Consider the following 17,451-nt stretch of genomic DNA (forward strand, 5'->3'; position numbering starts at 1 on the left):
ATTTAACAACTCCCACATGAAATGCACGCACACACACACCGGAAGAGTACCGTTAATACACTATTGACACAAACGGATGAATGAACGAGGTCCTACTGCTAATTAACTAATTACGACGTACTGTATGTACTTACTGATTCGATACTTTCTTTCGGTCTCGAGGACTTGGTACAGGCTAGCTCCCTTATTTAGCAACAGCCAGGAAATCACTGCAGCATTATAAAGTCCTTCGTCTTTGCAAAAATCCAAAAACGGACTTGGCCCATTGCTTGTGGAGCACGATATCATTAAGAAATGAATGCAAGAACGTATTCGCTGCTTGGCAGTCAGGAACAGCACAACTGAACATATCTTGCCCGTTTTGCTCATAACGTTTTTAAATGCTAACCCAATGCTAACTCACTGTTTAACTTCAATTCCACGCATTTGCTTGCGTACTGCAATACATAATGGTTGAGTGTGCGCTGTGGCTACAAACATAGAGGGGGCGTTATTATGCAGATGAGAATTCTTACACCTCAGAGGTACGCGTACGTTTCAGAATGGCTTAGTTCAGTGGGGGATAATCTCGTGACATGTAAACTAGATGAATGCGCCAAAATGAGTGCTAAACACTGGAAAAGGCCGTTTATAAGATAGTTCCCCTTTAAGTACAGTGTATAAGGTATAAGATGGCCCCAAGCTTTCACTGGAAAGCTATCTCTCTTTCTCCCTCCCTCTCTCTTTCTCCCTCCCTCTCTCTCTCTCCCTCTCTCTCTCTCTCTCCCTCCCTCTCTCTCTCCCTCTATCCCTCTCTCTCTATGTCTCGCTCTCTCCCTATCTCTCTCTCTCTATCTCTCTCTCTCTAACACACACACAAAACCTAAAGCATCTCTCTTCCTCTACAGAGAGAACGTCAAGAAAGCTTTAGTTGTCTCCCAGCCCTCCTGCCCAGCTTGATTATTAGTGACAGAGAGACATAGTTATCCTCAACGTCTCAAAGCCCCCCGAGCCCCACAGACGGGGACGGTATTTCAACTCCTTTCAGACAGCCAATTCAGATGGCCTCTCTTTCACTCTCTGTCCCCTGTGTGTCGTATGTCTGGTGATTTAAGGCCGAGATATGCTTCAAACATCGGTTGTCCGATATCTTGCGCGTGGGAACTAGATCTACTTCCACGTCAGTTAAATGCGTGGGTTGCAGTACCCCCGCCAAACCAATAGGTGGCTGTGCTGCAATGTGTTGTACAAATGGCTATATTTCCGACCAAGCCCCCGAGATGATAAATGGTAAATACGGAAGTACGTCAGGTACACGGCCCAGCCCAGCCCAGGGCAGCGGCCAATCACAACTCTAAGTATAGATTAGGCATTACCTCTATGTCCTTCAGTTCACCCCCAGGCCCCAGCTCAGCTCCCAAACATCTGTGTGTTGGTGAGTTGACTTGTTCCACAGTGTCTGTTGCTTTAGACACGTTGCCAAATGCAACAGTAAATATTAAAGGCATCTCACATCTTACTCAGAGACAGATGATGGTATTACAACACAGATAGGGATTGCAATGACCCACCACCTCCCTGCGGCAGTTCAGATGGTTTCTGGCAGATTGAGATGGATGCAGAGGGTGCCACTGGTGACAGTGTTGGGTACTTTGCACTGTAATGGCCACCGTGACCGCCCCGTAATGGCCTGGCGAGAGCTTGATTAGAATCAGCTTGTTGTGTCATGAGAGGGAATAGTTGTTAGATTATGATAGAGGGTTCATCAGGTGGGAGGCTGATTCCCCTCAGGGAGCTCTCTCTCTTTTTTTTTTTTTTTGGGAAGCAGCTACAAACAAAAGCAGGTTACGTAGAATGACATTACAGGCATTTGTTTTCACTTTTTAAACATCTTCACCAGAGTCAGACCACAGTTTAATCTCTGTGCGTCGGTTTTGGAAGTTGTTTTTCTCCACTTTTGAGAGATGATGAAGGAGACCTCTCTCTGGGGCTTCACACAGAGAAACGAATGGAAAATAAGTGTACTTCCCGAAACGTTGTTCCTTCAGGAAATAAATACAAAGTTCCCTCGGGATAATTCTTTTAGACAACTTTGAGACGTTTTGAAAGGTAAACATGGAGGTGAACCAGAAGCAGAAAGCCTACTGTAACCCACTGTTGAGCTGGCCTCACAGAGATCCCCTTGCTTGTGAATATGTAGCATGTGTTTACCATGTAGCTTGTGTTTAGCATGTAGCTTGTGTTTACCATGTAGCTTGTGTTTACATGTAGCTTGTGTTTACCGTGTAGCTTGTGTTTACCATGTAGCTTGTGTTTAACATGTAGCTTGTGTTTAACTGGTTCCCGGCCAACCACGGACATGTCCGTGTTTCGGATCCAACGGTAGAGGGCCAACCACGGACATGTCCGTGGCAAGGTTGTTTTGGCTTTTATTCCATTTTAATAACCTACTCAATGTCACCAAGCGGCACTGCAGATTTACCCCACTCTTGGAATTCTGAAGAGTGCATTACCGGCCAGATCCTCGTAGGGGCGCTGTCTCGATAATGCAGTGTTCCCTGTGGCAGAACGGTGCTTTCTTTTTTTTTTTTTTACTTTGAATGGAGTTTACTGTTAGCTGGAATCTATACGTGTAGCCTGTAGCTTGGAATACATTTTGCAACGCCGAATTCACTATGCAGTAAAGGAATATATCATCAGCCAATGGACATATCGATCTACCAGATGGCGATCGATAACTCGGAAATCCTTTTGGTGATCCAACTGGCCCACGGTAAGATTTTTTTCACGTAAATGACATGCTGATCAGGCCTTGTTATCATAGCCAACCAGGCGATCAGCGAATGTGGCTACTGAGGCTAACGCAGTTATTGGTAATCAATAATCAGAAACGACGTCCCCCGCCCCCCCCCCTTTCATGCATTCGTGGTGGACCATGAATACCGACAATATGCATTTTGAGTTTTAGCTCTAGCTTCTGTAGTGCCGAAACGCTGTTCAATTTAATGTTATTAGCTTAGCGCCCTGTATCTCGCCTTCCAGGAAATATACTAGACCAAACCCCATATAACGCTTATATTCACGAGGCTATAAAATGAGAACGTATTGATGAAAAAATTATTTCTTTAAGCCATTTTGAAGGGACGGTTTATGGTCTCAATTGACAATGAGAATGGACAGATAGCAATACTATAAAGTATAGATTTAGCTCTACAAACAGCCTCACACACAATGCAAGTCTGTTTTGAAATGCTGGCCTTATAGAGTGAGATTAGACGGCCCCCAATGGCCGGGAATGTGTTAACTCATTGGACGCCACCGCTTAAGTGCGTGAGAGGGCGCTAGAGCGCCACCGCTTTAATCAATGGGAGGACTAGGAGATTTGCGAATTATGGCTATCAGTGAGTTGCTTGCAGTCAACATGTACAAAACAGATTGTTTTTTCATCTGTACATCTCCGTTTTATACCGTTTTGAATACGAGTAGTTTTGGTGATTTCTAGTCATTCCAGAGAAAGACGCGATAATAGCCCTTTAGTGGAATACACAAAACACGTTGTCATTTTTCGGCTGATTATCGAATCTTCCTGAAATCAACACTAGATCATCATTATTGTCCTTCCTTGTGCATACATGAAATGGCCCTCGTAGCGCATAAAAGAAATAGCGAATAAAAGAAATAACGATCCAATAACGAGTATACTGGATATAAACAACCGTTTCTCCTGATGGAACAACGTTTACAACCAATTAGACTGTTGGCTAACTGTGGCTACGTTCACACTGCAAGCCTTGGTGCTCAGGTCAGATCTTTTGGTTTGGCTGTTCACCACATGTTCCTGAAGTGACCCGCATGCACAAATGCACAATAACAAAGATGGATTTAAATACGTATCTAACGTAGCTACAGTAAACACATAACTGTGTTTAGCTACATTATATAAGTATTTAAGTTACTGACATGAGTGATGTTTTGGTGATTTGGAGGAGAGAGACAGATCTAAGATTGTGTCCTCGTTAGGGTATCAATGTGGGAAATTAAAACAACCCTTGCAACCTGTCCTTGCGTATTATCCTCTCCCCTCACAGAGCTGCTCTTTGTTGACGTGTTCTCCTGATTGGGCTAATTAGGGCCCGACCCTGAGAATAACAATGAGCTGGTTTTAGAATGCTCATCAATAAGGCAGCTAATGGTGTAAGTGGCCATGACAGCTTGTCAGCCCCGGAATAAGATATAATTACCTGGAGATTTGTTCTGTGTTTTTTTTAGCTGCAGAGAATGTACAAGTGCCTGTGGCCCCAAGTCCACACTGGCTGCGGACGCGCACACAGACATGCACATGCACACACACACACATGCACACACACACACAGAGTGTCCTTTGAGCTTTTCACTTTTGGTTTCAATCCAGTGTTTTAAGTATGCGTCACAGGAGGAGCAGATGAGACAGAATGGATGTGAGAGGAGAGAGGGGTGAGAGAGAGGGAAAGGAGATGGAGAGAGAGAGAGAGAGAGGGGGAAATGAGATTGAGAAAGACAGAGAGAGAGAGAGGTGAGAGGGAAAGGAGATGTAGAAAGAGAGATAATTTTGAGTGAGAGAGAGGGAAATGAGATGGAGAAAGACAGATATAGAGGGGTGAGAGAGGGAAAGGAGATGGAGAAAGACAGAGAGAGAGAGAGAGAGAGAGAGAGAGAGAGAGAGAGAGAGAGAAAGGGGGGGAAATTAGATGGAGAGAGAGAGAGTTGAGAGAGAGGGAAATGAGATGGATAAAGAGAGAGAGAGGAGTGAGAGAGAGAGGGAAATGAGATGGAGAAAGACAGAGAGAGATAGAGGGGGGGTGAGAGGGAAATTAGATGGAGAAAGAGAGAGAGAGAGAGAGAGAGAGAGAGAGAGATAGGGGTGCGAGAGGGAAATGAGATCGAGAAAGTGAGAGAGGGGGGAAAGGAGATGGAGAGAGAGAGAGAGGGGTGAGAGAGAGGGAAATGGGTGAAAGAGAGGCAATTTTCCTATCTACGCCAGGATACGTCTTGAACGCGCTCACAACACTTTGACTTCGGCTGTCTTGTTACTCACTGTTTGATGTTGTTGATTGTTGCGTCTTGATGGATTCGAACCGGTTGATTTTATGGAAAGAGTTGTGTAAAAGTTTCAAATAATAATGGGGGCAAACAACGAAACAATAACAGGCTCCAGACATGAACTAAAAGGTTTCAAAACAAACAGGCGGAGCAAAGGGGTTCAAATAAACTCAAAATGATTTCATTCAATCTTTCGTTCAATCTGTGCTGTGTGTGTGGAGTGAGCGAGCGGTTGAAAATCTTTATCTCTTCTGGCGCGCTTCCAAACACAGCTGACGCCTAATTAATAGAGGACCATGGTGCCATTTTTCAAGGCGACCAGTGGGGGCGGCATTTAGTCAAAACTATTAAATCAAGTGAAATGGCTCCTACAGAGATGGAAAAAGACAGAGATAGAGGGGTGAGATAGGAAAAGGAGATTGAGAAAGACAGAGAAAGAGAGAGGGAAATGATATTGAGAGAGAGAGAGAGGGGGGCGGTGAGAGGGAAAGGAGATGTAGAAAGAGAGAGAGATGAGTGAGAGAGAGGGAAATGAGATGGAGAAAGACAGAGAGAGAGAGAGAGGGAAATGTGATGGAGAGAGGGGGGGGGGGTGAGAGAGGGAAATTAGATGGAGAGAGAGAGAAGTGCCTGCGGCTGTGGACGCGCGCACAGACATGCACACACACACACACACACACACACACTTTTCACTTTTGGTTTCAATCCAGTGTGTTTTAAGTATGCATGACAGGAGGAGCAGATGAGACAGAATGGATGTGAGAGGAGAGAGGGGTGAGAGAGGGGGAAAGGAGATGGAGAGAGAGAGAGGGAAATGAGATGGAGAAAGACAGAGAGAGAGAGAGAGAGAGAGAGAGAGAGGGAAGGGATATGGAGAAAGACAGAGAAAGAGAGATCGGGGCACCAGTTGAGAGAGTGAACAGTTTTAAGTACCTCGGAATCCACATATCCGAGGACTTGACATGGACCACACACATTGACAGTGTTATCAAGAAGGCACGACAACGCCTCTACTTCCTTAGGCGCCTAAGGAAGTTCAAAGTGAGTCAGAAGATCCTCAAGAACTTCTACTCATGCACAATAGAGAGGATCCTGACTGGCAATATCACCTCCTGGTTTGGGAATAGCACTGCACAAGACCGTAGCAGACTACAGAGAGTGGCCCGTTCCACCGAACGCACAATTGGAGGGGGGCTTCCCACTCTCCAAGACATTTACAACAAGTGCTGCATGGGTAAGGCTAAGAGAATAATCAAAGACCCCAGCCACCGAAACAACTGCCTCTTTGAACTGTTGCAGTCAGGCAAGCGATACCGGAGTCTCATGGCAAGCACAGAGAGACTCAGAAGAAGCTTCTATCCCCAGGCCATCAGGATGCTCAATGAACAATGAACAATAACAGACCATCAAATACACCACAGCACACACATCCACATGCACACACTCACTTTAAATAAACAACACACTGTAGCACCCACTTTACCCACTTTAGACACTAACACACTTTATATTTATTGGCATCAATCTCATGCACCTCATTGCACCTCACCACCACAAGGTGGCACCACAAGCTAAGCTATACCTCACCATTTCTACATTGTACTGTATCTGCATTGTATAGACTGTACATATACTGTGTATATATGTATATTGAACATTTTTGTTTTGTTTACACTTGTTTACGTACTTGACTTTCTATTTTATACTTATATTATACTATTTTATACTATCTTGTTATTTTATCTAGCACACTCTCAGGAGCAAAACAGAAAGAAGCATTTCATGCAAAGGTATTCTGTATTTCTGTATGACAACTAATAAAGAAACTTGAAACTTGGATTTGTACCTGCCAGCGAGTACAGATTCCCAGTGGCTGTTTAGGCACAATTGTGGTACTGTAGTTGCAGTTTGTCTGTTGATCTCTGAAGATTGTCTGCCTTTTATGCAGAGGTATTTGTATCTTTTATTCAGATCTACGATGTACATGTGAAGTCACTCTGAGCTCAGTCCAGGCCTCAGTTCTCTGTCTTTGTGCTGTATTGCCTCTCTCTCTCTCTTTCACTAAATTAAATGATCTCTCTTCATCTCTTTTCAGATATTTTGATCTGTTGGTTCTCATTGCACGCTGTGTGTGTGTGTGTGTGTGTGTGTGTGTGTGTGTGTGTGTGTGTGTGTGTGTGTGTGTGTGTGTGTGTGTGTGTGTGTGTGTGTGTGTGTGTGTGTGTGTGTGTGTGTGTGTGTGTGTGTGTGTTCTGCAGAGGGCTTAGCGGTGGGAGTAGGATTCGGTGCCATCGGAAAGACCCCATCCGCTACCTTTGAGAGCGCCAGGTAAGAAGACCAAGAGCGAGGCAAACACACACGTAGACAAAGAAAGATACACACAGAGAAGCAAGAGCTGATGAATTTACTATCTGTGACAAGTCATTGCAACATTACGGGAAATGGAGGCTAAGACCTACTGATTAAACTTGTATCTTCCCCAGAAGCTCTTGCACAATAGATTACCAGCGAGAAATTAGGTTTCACAGATACAGATGCACACACACACACACACACACACACACACACACACACACATCCTGCTGTCATGCCTCATATTATGATGCTGCTATCATGGCACATAGCTTGCTATGGGCAAACACATTAACTAGATTTTAAATGTGAATGAGAACAACAACTATCGCGAAATGTGTGTGTGTGTGTGTGACACAACATACAAAGTGGTAAATTAGGGGTTAAAGGTCAAGTTGAAGAGGTGGGTTTTGAGGAGTTTTTTTTTAACAAGTCCAGAGTTGGGGCGTTGCAGAGTTCTGCGGGGAGGGAGTTCCAGAGGGTGGGAGCTGCCATGCTGAAAGTTCTGTCCCAAAAGGTCTGCAGTCTGGTTCTGGGAATGCAGAGCTGACCAGTGTCTGTGGATCGCAGGGACCGTGACTGAGTGTAGGGGTGCATGTTACTGTATGTGTTATATTAAGTGCATGTATCCCCTCCATACTGCCCATTTCCCCACATGGAATGCACCTGACTGGATAAGCGCGTTGCTAGAGTGCAGTCCCTGGTTCCCGTTTAAAAAAATAAAATGGCAGCTTGTTTGCTTGTCAACTTTATTTTATTTTTCTTCCTAAAGCTGAACCTAAAATATGTTTCTGGAAAATTGTTTTGTGTTACGTTTGATGTGATGTTTGATGATGGAATTTGGTGGATTATATTAACACATTCCCTGCCACGGTTATATCCATCAATGTAGGCTCACTGCCACCACTCTAAGCCTATGGAGATGTTCACCTTCTTTGCAGGGCTATAACTTTTTAAATTGTATTGCTAAATTGACATTACTATGGCCCATTCAACATCAATTATCGATAGGTTATGTATATAACCTAGTTATATGAGTACTGGCTGTGCGTCTCGCTCTTCGCCATATTGAGATATACCTCATCTCCAGTACCTACTGTACTACATGAACGAAAACAAAGCACCCTTGCACTTGACCAGGCCCCGCCCCAGTGACCTCCTATAAGTCACCAGGCGTGGTCATACTCGCCCTTCCTATGGAAAAGTTTTCCATCAGGATAAAAACCCCTCAAGGGACCTCAGGGCGCCCTAAGAGCGAGACGCTCAGCCAGTACTCATATAACTAGGTTATATACATAACCTATCGTTATATACTCGTACTGGCAATCGCGTCTCGCTCTTCGCCATATTGAGATATGGGGCAGAGCAGACGCAAGGCCCGACAAATGTACCCCCTGTGGACCCGCAAGCCCTACCACCAGGGGGGAGGGGAGTCCCGAAGAGGGGGCGGCAGTCAACTCCACCCAAGTGCGAAAAAGAGGAAACTAGAAACCCCTAAAACGCACAGCACAGGCGGGACCACGTGTGACACATCACCCTCGTGACACACACCCACACATCCCTGCTAACCCACCGAAGGGCGAGACGCAGGGGAGGTCCCAGACCTCAGAACCGCCTGGGAGACAGAACCCCCAGTCATGTCCATGAGGTAAAACCTAACGAAGGGACCCGGGGAGGACCAGGAGGCCGCAGCACAGATGTCCTCCACCGAGGCCCCCCCTAACAAGGGGCCAGCCCAGCCAACGTGTAGCAAAGGGCAATGCCCTCACACAACCAATGTGACAGGCGCTGTTTCGACAGTGCCTTACCAGCGCGAGAGCCACCGTAACAAACAAAGAGCAGATCGGTAGCCCTGAGGTCCTGAGTCCGGCTGAGGTAAACCCCCAAAGCCCGGACTGGACACGACAGGTGAAGGCTCGCCTCTAACTCACCAGCGTGAGGAGGCGGATGAAACGCCTGAACCACAATATCCCTGGAGCGAAAAGAGCTCCGGATATTTTTTGGCACGAAGACTGGATTAGGCCTCAGAGTCGCACCGCTATTGACACGAATAGACAAGCACCAAGAGAGCACAGAGCTCACCCACGCGCTTAGCGGAGGTGATGGCCAGCAGGAATGCAGTCTTGAAGACAGCTGTTCCAAATACGCCTGCTCAAGAGGCTCAAACGGGGCCTCGGACAAACGGCCGAGGACCAGTTGGAGGTCCCAACTCGGAGACAGAACGTTCCACCGGCTTAAGGCGCCGAGTGCCAAGCAGGAAACGCTTCACAAGAGGGTGGCTGAACAACGTAATGCCCTCAAAACCCCCCATGACAAGTGGATATAGCCGCGGCATATACCCTCATCGTCGAAGCCGACAGTCTATCCAAAATAGACTGACGGAAGGAAAAGGACAGCGTCCAGGAGGCAGGTCACCGGTTCCCAGCCCCCCACCTTACACCACTCTTGGAAAATACGCCACCTACCCGCGTAACCCGCGATAGTGGAGGGAGCATGCGCGTTCCGGATGGTGTCGACCACAGAAGGGTCCATCCTCTCCAGACTCACCCTCTCACCAGCCAAACCATCAGAGGCTGGCCCAGCACAGGGAACTGACACAGAGACCCGTGCGCCTGACGACCAAGGAACAGGCCACGGCGGGGTTAACAAAAGCTGGATCAGGACCGGGAACCACACAGCTGTGCCCCAGACCGGCGCGAACAGAACCAAGGTCCTGCGCTCCCGACGTATCCGCACCAACAACTGACCTGTACTCCTCCCTGTCTGTCGATATACGACGCTGACGTCGTATTGTCCGTCCTGATCAAAACACCGTTTGAGGACCAGAAGGACCGCCTTCAATACCAACACATTGAACATAGCGCAGACCGGGCAGCATGGTCTTGCCAGCTGCTCCCTACTGCGTTGGCCCGACGCGTCCCCAGTGAGGGAGGCGTCTGTGAAAACCGTGATGTGTGACAGCCTACTGCCCCAGAGGGCGAGGTCCCCCAGTACTGACACGGGAACCTTAGCCGCTTCCACTTGCCTCTCACCGGGTCTATTTCCATACTGGTAAACCACCTCCGTATCCTCCTCATGAGGTGAAGAGGAGGCCAAGAGGGACAACGGAATGAGCAGATGCCATCATACCGAGCAGGCGCATCACCGACAGCGCCGTAACCGTCCTAGGACGGAACCTCCCGAGCGTGTCGATAACATGCTCTGAGAGGGATGCCCATAGTACTCCACCCGTTGACTGGGAAGAGGAGTACTCTACTTCCAGTCTACAGCAAACCCCAGGCTGGTGAGGAATTCCACCACCTGCCTGGTATGAGACCTGATGATCCACATTGACCGCCAAGGACCAGAACGTCGTCAGGGCAGAATACATTTCGTAACCCCTGACGACACAGAGGCCCCAGTGCGGCCTCCACGCACTTGGTGAAGATGCGGGGAGCCAGAGAAAAGCCGAACGGCAGCCTCTGGTACTCATACGCTAAACCCTGCAAAGGAAGCGTAGGTAAGCCCTAGGATGGAAGATCGGGGATGCGAATACGCATCCTACAGGTCTATGGAGGAGAACCAGGCCCCCACCTGACAGTGTTCAACAGGTAGGAGACGGTCCAAAATGCTGAACCTTCCCATGGGACAGGTCCAGCATGGGTCTGACAACCCCCCCCCCTCCCGATTTCTCGGGCACCAGAGAATACCGGGAGGAAAACGCCACGACGATGGCTTGCTTCGCCCACAGAGATTGGATCTCGTTGACCAGAGCTGTCACTGCTGGTGACCCTGACAATAGGGTCTGTACCAAACCTGAAAACGGGTGGGGTTGTGTAAATACAAGTCCCCGCCTCAGCGTTCTCTCCATCCACCTCGACATATGGTACTGCTGTAGCCATATGTGATGATACTCCCAAACGCACCCGCCGCCATTTGGCGCAGGTCCGCTAGGAACTGTAGATAGGCGGCCCGGTCCCACCCGCTGTGCGTAGCCAACCCTGGACCCGCTAACCATGCGAGCAGAGCGTTCCGTGGAGTCGGGACATCGGACCCTGACACTACCCACGAGGCAATCGCACCCAAGGGGGGACCCCGACAGAAAGGGCCGGTTTGATACGGGGGAAGCTGACATCATACTAGGTGACAAAAGCTCCCCCACTGAACACCCCTCCAGAACATGCTGAGGAGTTGTTCTGCAGCTGGACATGCAAGGTGTGAGGCCCCCATGGGTTCCTACACACCGTAGCCCTGCAGTGATATTACTACCACCCAAATCACGCGCGCCTGCCAGACCACTGCCGATCTTGCGGGAGTGGGAGGCACCAACGTGATACCCGGCCTGGCGAAGGCGGCCTTGTGGACACCTGTTTACATTGAGCCCAGGGTACCTCAGGCGGGGGAAACATGGCCGCTGGTCGAGGGCCTCGCCACAGCCGCTGGCGAGGCCGTGCTCTCACCTCTGGCTGCGCGGTGTGGGGCCTAGGTCAAATACTGCCCGCGCTCCAGCGGAAGACCAAAGATCCTCTGCGGAGAGGGGAGCCCTGAGGAGGGGAAAATTATTTTTAACTTCTCACCCCCTCAAAGGGAGACTAATCCAACCAAGATGTTTGTAAACAAGCGTTGACAGCATCCTAGCCCTCCCTGCGGTTATAGCTTGCGGCTAGGTCAAAGCTAATAACGTCAAAAACGTTGCGCGATGTTTCGACGTCGGCTGGCCCTCATGGCCCCGCCACCAGACACCATTTTTGACAGAAAAAAACAGCAATTCGAACAAAGTTACTAATCGCTGCTAATTCTATACCGTGGCGGTATAGGCTTAACAGCCCACCAGCCACCCGCCGGGCCGACTCACCTCATGGTGTCGGCCGGGGGGGGCACTATTTCAACATGCCAGAGGCAAAGTACTGATGCCACCTGCTTCATAAACACGGAGCACCAGTGGTGGTTGCAACCAGCAACCTCCACTGTGGTGTGCACCCATGAAGGGGTTAATGAATAAATGAACTAAAAACACCACCAATACACTGTAGAATGGGCTAGCCCATACACACAACGTTAAGGGGATGCGGACCAGAGAACACCAGTCCCGCATACCATTCATAATATTCACAAAAAGCACACCAGCCCCAGGCCTCAGCCCATTCACCCATGAAAAAGGTAAAACAAGCCCCCGTAAATACTCCCAACAGTAGACACCGATTGACCGTCAGCATGAATGGTTAAGAGGAGGGAAGACCTTTTAGAAAGACAGCCCTCAGCGGGGAATCAAAAACAGAAACAGTAACCCAGCATATAGCATAGCGTTAGCCGCGCGCTCCAGGATAACCGGGAAAACAACGTTTACCCAGATATCCTGCCCCTTGTGCCAATACACAACTTGGTTGTCTCCCGGGACAACTCGGGCAGCATCACCAACGCCAGCATTGTTATGCCTAGTGGCGCAGATCCTACCTGGACGCGAGTTAGCCCGATAGCTAAACATCGCGTGACGTCCCTCGATCTGCTGTCAAAAGACGAGGAAACCCCAGGACAGGCCCGACGCGCCGTTGGAACATGCAGAGAAGATTCCAGCGGCTGGCAAATCTCCGGCAAAAACCAACATCAATCAATTTTCTCTCTGCATTTCATCACAGGATGCAAAGCACGTCCATGATGGAAAACGAAAAAGAGGAAGGGCGAGTATGACCACGCCTGGTGACTTATAGGAGGTCACTGGGGCGGGGCCTGGTCAAGTGCAAGGGTGCTTTGTTTTCATTCATGTAGTACAGTAGGTACTGGAGATGAGGTATATCTCAATATGGCGAAGAGCGAGACGCGATTGCCAATACGAGTATATAACTATCGTTCAGGATGTAGGAACGTTATACTTTTTCATTCATATATTCTTCCAAAAATACCTTCTAGAATATAAGTATGTTTTTATCGTTTTCTGCAGTAATTCATAGAACGTGAGTTATAGGCATAAACGCATATAGATTATCAACTGCCGTTTATTCCCGATACACACTATATTAAAAAATTCAACTGTATATGATCCTATACGTTATGATTCATCATGCGCGGATGAAAGGGGGGGGGGGTCATTTATAATTCCGTGATCGTCAGTAAATGCTTTATGTAGTATGGGTGATATATTGATCAGATCGGTTTGCAGTGAAAAGAATAAACAATCAAGCTGAAAGTAACGTTACTGTCCTCTTACCGTTCGCCGATGAGACTGGAGGAAAAAGATCCCACTTATTTGACGTTGATCTACTAGATCCTTTTCTCCGGTTTGTATGGCGCAATAAATGCCCAAATCATATTGATTATTAAGTTATGGCAGCGATCCATATGCACGCCAGTGTTTGTCTGTAGTCCCGCAACGATATGTGACTGCCGGACGGATTTCCCAGATGCACCGATGGCCACTTCCGGTTGTAACTCGCCCGATCATCCACCAGGCGGCGGTATTGAGGCGTTGCACTATTGTGCAGGGTCCCACTGTATCACCAGAGGCTGGGTGGCGGAATTATGAATGCCATGGCGAAAAAATTAAATATGATCTCAATATCGCATGGCCGGCAAACACGCTGTACAACGGGATTGGCGGTGGATGTGTTAATATGTACTGTTGGACTGTGGTAATTCCATGTACGAATAAATAAATAAATAAATGATGATGATGATGTGATATCGCTGGATCTTGAGTCATATGATCTGCAATGCCTAGTTTGACAGTTTGATCGGAACTTAGTTCGATGGTACAGCATTTCCTATGTCAACGCCACATTGTTTTGGAGGTGCTCTAGTGACATCTAGTGGCTGAAACTACTCCGTATGCCTTTAAATAAGAGTATAAAGAAAGGTTGTCCAAACTTCAGACTCTAGAACAACATGTCTATCAAATTAGCATAATGAGCGCAAAGAAAGTGGTTAAAACTATTATTGTAATACGAGTAACTAACGTTAGTTATTGGGATTTCCTTGTTAGTAAGTGCAGCTAAATGTATGTAACCTGCAACATAGGCTTTACAGAGTATGTGAGATTGTATGTTCATGCATCTTTTATATTGTGACTAAGCTTTTGTCCAGAATTGCAATAGATTTACTTTTAACTCCCCTGACCGACGTCTGTTTCCATATACTTTCCATGTGTTTCTTGTGATGTGTTGCTTGCTGTGCAAGTGCGGACTTTAGGCACAACCTGTTGTGCTACAGTATGGGGGAATGTTGGACAGATCAGTGCTGAACAGTTATCAGCTCCCTGTGATCTGCTGACATCCAGTGGTGATACTTGGTACTGCATGTAATCAACTCAGCACATTCTCTGTCTTGCTCCCTCTCTCTCTCTTACTCTCTCTCTCTCTCTCTCTCTCTCTCTCTCTCTCTCACTTACTCACTCTCTCAGTTCCCCCCGCTCCCCTCTCCTTTTGATCCACGTCCAACTCTAGGGCTTTATTTATACATGTGCATATTTTGCTTTCTCTGTAGAACACAGATAACAAGTGAATTAGTAGGAAACCGTGATTCTGTGAAAATGCAGGGCACACAGCCCTGTTTAGGGAGATCAAATCAAATCAAATCAAATCAAATTTATTTATAGGGCCCGACAACACACGTTAATGTCCCCATGGGCCGTACAGGTCTTCTTTAAACAAGTCAAGAAGAAAACATAACAATAAGTCAAGAACAGAACAAGAACACCATAAGGTCCAAACATTTTTAGATGAATGCAAATAAATGAAAGAATGCAAGCACTCCCAGACATACCCCACGCGAAGGTAAGGAAAAACTCACTAAAACCTAACAATAGGGAAAAAAGCTCCACAGGCAGTGTGGAGGAGAGAAACCTTAGAAGGGCCATTCAAGGGGGGATCTCCCTTCTTAGATGTTGGTGATAGTAGTGTTGCAGACGGACAGTTGGTAAGCATGCACTCATGTGTGTGGTGAAACACAGATGAGTGCATGCAATAGCAACTGTACATTTTGAAAAATTAAAGATAGAGCTAATAGCGATAGCAACTGAACATTTTGAAAGATTAAAGATAGAGTTGATAGCGGATCTATTTGAGGCACAGGGGCGGCGCAAAGAGGGTCACGTCCTCCCCGTCTTAGTCACGGGACATTCAACACTCCGGTCGTTGCTCAGGGACAGCCGGAGACAGGGAGATAGGGGGTGGCGCAGAGGTGGTCGCGAACTCCCCGACATCATCGCGGGACATCCGGCACTCCGGTCACCACTACGTGTATTGCCACGGCTCACAAATTCAAATATATAACTTGATAAACAAGATTCTCTGAAGGGGCACTGATCTTCATTTATGCCTCACGGAGGAGGACGGAGCATCAAATGTACTAATTTTAATTGGTACTGCTTGTATTCGTGGAGCGTGTGTTCTCTGTCTCGCTGGTCCAGCTCTGCAGGAGCATGTCAGAGGGAAGGTACTGCTTGTATTCGTGGAGCAGGTGTTCTGTGTCTCGCTGGTCCTGCTCTACAGCTGCACAGGCCCTGGTCCCGTCAGCCCCCCCACCTCCAGCCGGGCCTGGTGAGCACATAACTGGGAATGGAAGGCCGTGCCGCTCACCCCAACGCTTGAGAGAACGAGAGCTCATCTGCCCGTTCCTCATTTAATTGAATTTCAAACCTCAATTCAATTCAATTTCTTTAATGACCACCCAGCCAGGCTGGTGGAATTTGGTTTCAGTGCATAGCATAGCAGTTCCAACATAAAACATAGAACATATAACATCACTTACAGCGTACATAAAAGAAAACACAATTACATAGATACAGTTCAGAGTTGTCCATGTCCATGTCAGCAGAGGTAAGGGGGGTTGCGGGGGGGTACTACAGGGAGGGGGGGGGGGGGGGGTGCAACAGGGAGTTCAGTGTCCGTATGGCAGTGGGGAAGAAGCTGTTTTTGAACCGGGATGTTTTGGTGGTCAGGGATCTGTAGCGCCTCCCGGAGGGCAGCAGCTGGAAGATGTGGTGTGCTGGGTGAGTGGGGTCGGAGATGATTTTTCTGGCTCTCCTGATTGTGATTTGGCGGTGGAGTGATTCGAGAGAAGGGAGGGGGGTGCAGATTATTTTTGAGGATTTATTGATGATTCTTTGTAGTTTGTTTTTGAGTGAGTGTCCAGATTGCTGTACCAAACAGTTATGGAGAAGGTGAGGATGCTTTGTATAATGGCCTGTAGGGATGCCCCGATCACGTTTTTTGCCACCGATACCGATCACCGATCGTCGTGAGCCATATCGGCCGATACCGATCCGATACCGATTGTTTTTGATTAAAAAGAAATTAAAACTTATTTTATATAAATTATTATTTTTTTTTTATAAAATATATATATTATATAATTAGACTTGTACTTGTATTATCTGCGACTGCGAGACATCGCCACCACGCAACAAGTCAAAATGCTCACTATCTGCAAACAGCTCCACTGTCTGTGTGTACTCTAGTAGCCCAGCTCTAAAAAGGATTCTCCGGCGCTGCAGCGGGACCCCATTGGTAACGTTAAGTGCTTTGGTCATTTCACATTCAGCAAGCCCTCAGCTCGAATACGCATTAAATCAATGTTATAAGACATTGATATCAAGAGCTATCTGTAGCTACTGCTAGCCGGCTAGATGACGTTAAGACAGAACTTTAGTTCAATGGGACATTTCGTTTTGAACAGTAAACGAACGTCAGCTAACGCAAGCTAACTGAGGTATGAACATGAACTACTAGACTTGGATCATTTGTTGATATCAGGAGCTATCGGTAGCTAGCCGGCTAAATACCGTTAGACAATGCCTACTAAACGTGAATAGTTGACTGGGTAATTTTGTTTAAACAGTAACGATAGCTAGGTAGCTAACGTTAGCGCAGGTCGAATGCAGTGCACTACAGACTCGAGCAGAGGAGCCGCACCTCTTTGTTTACAAACTCTACACGGGGGCGGGCGGGGCTAGGGAGGAGGAGCAGCGGCAGTTTGCAGGTCGTGTGTGTCTGAGACAGACAGCGAGTGAGAGCTTCGCTTGATCGGTTTCCGCTATCGGCGAATATGACTAATTATCGGAATTCACAG

General features: G+C 47.5%; 1 protein-coding gene across 1 annotated transcript in view; it reads left to right on the plus strand.

Moving 5' to 3' along the window:
* The window catches only part of slc39a11 (solute carrier family 39, member 11), a 318,449-nt gene that overhangs the window by 281,854 nt on the left and 19,144 nt on the right, over positions 1–17,451 (plus strand). Inside the window, exon 7 of the mRNA XM_084322684.1 lies at positions 7,317–7,386. Coding sequence (XP_084178810.1) covers positions 7,317–7,386 — 70 coding nt within the window. The remainder of the gene's footprint in view (positions 1–7,316; positions 7,387–17,451) is intronic.

This window comes from Notolepis coatsorum (assembly GCF_963971535.1).
Source record: "Notolepis coatsorum genome assembly, chromosome: 10".
NCBI classification, from domain to species: domain Eukaryota; kingdom Metazoa; phylum Chordata; class Actinopteri; order Aulopiformes; family Paralepididae; genus Notolepis; species Notolepis coatsorum.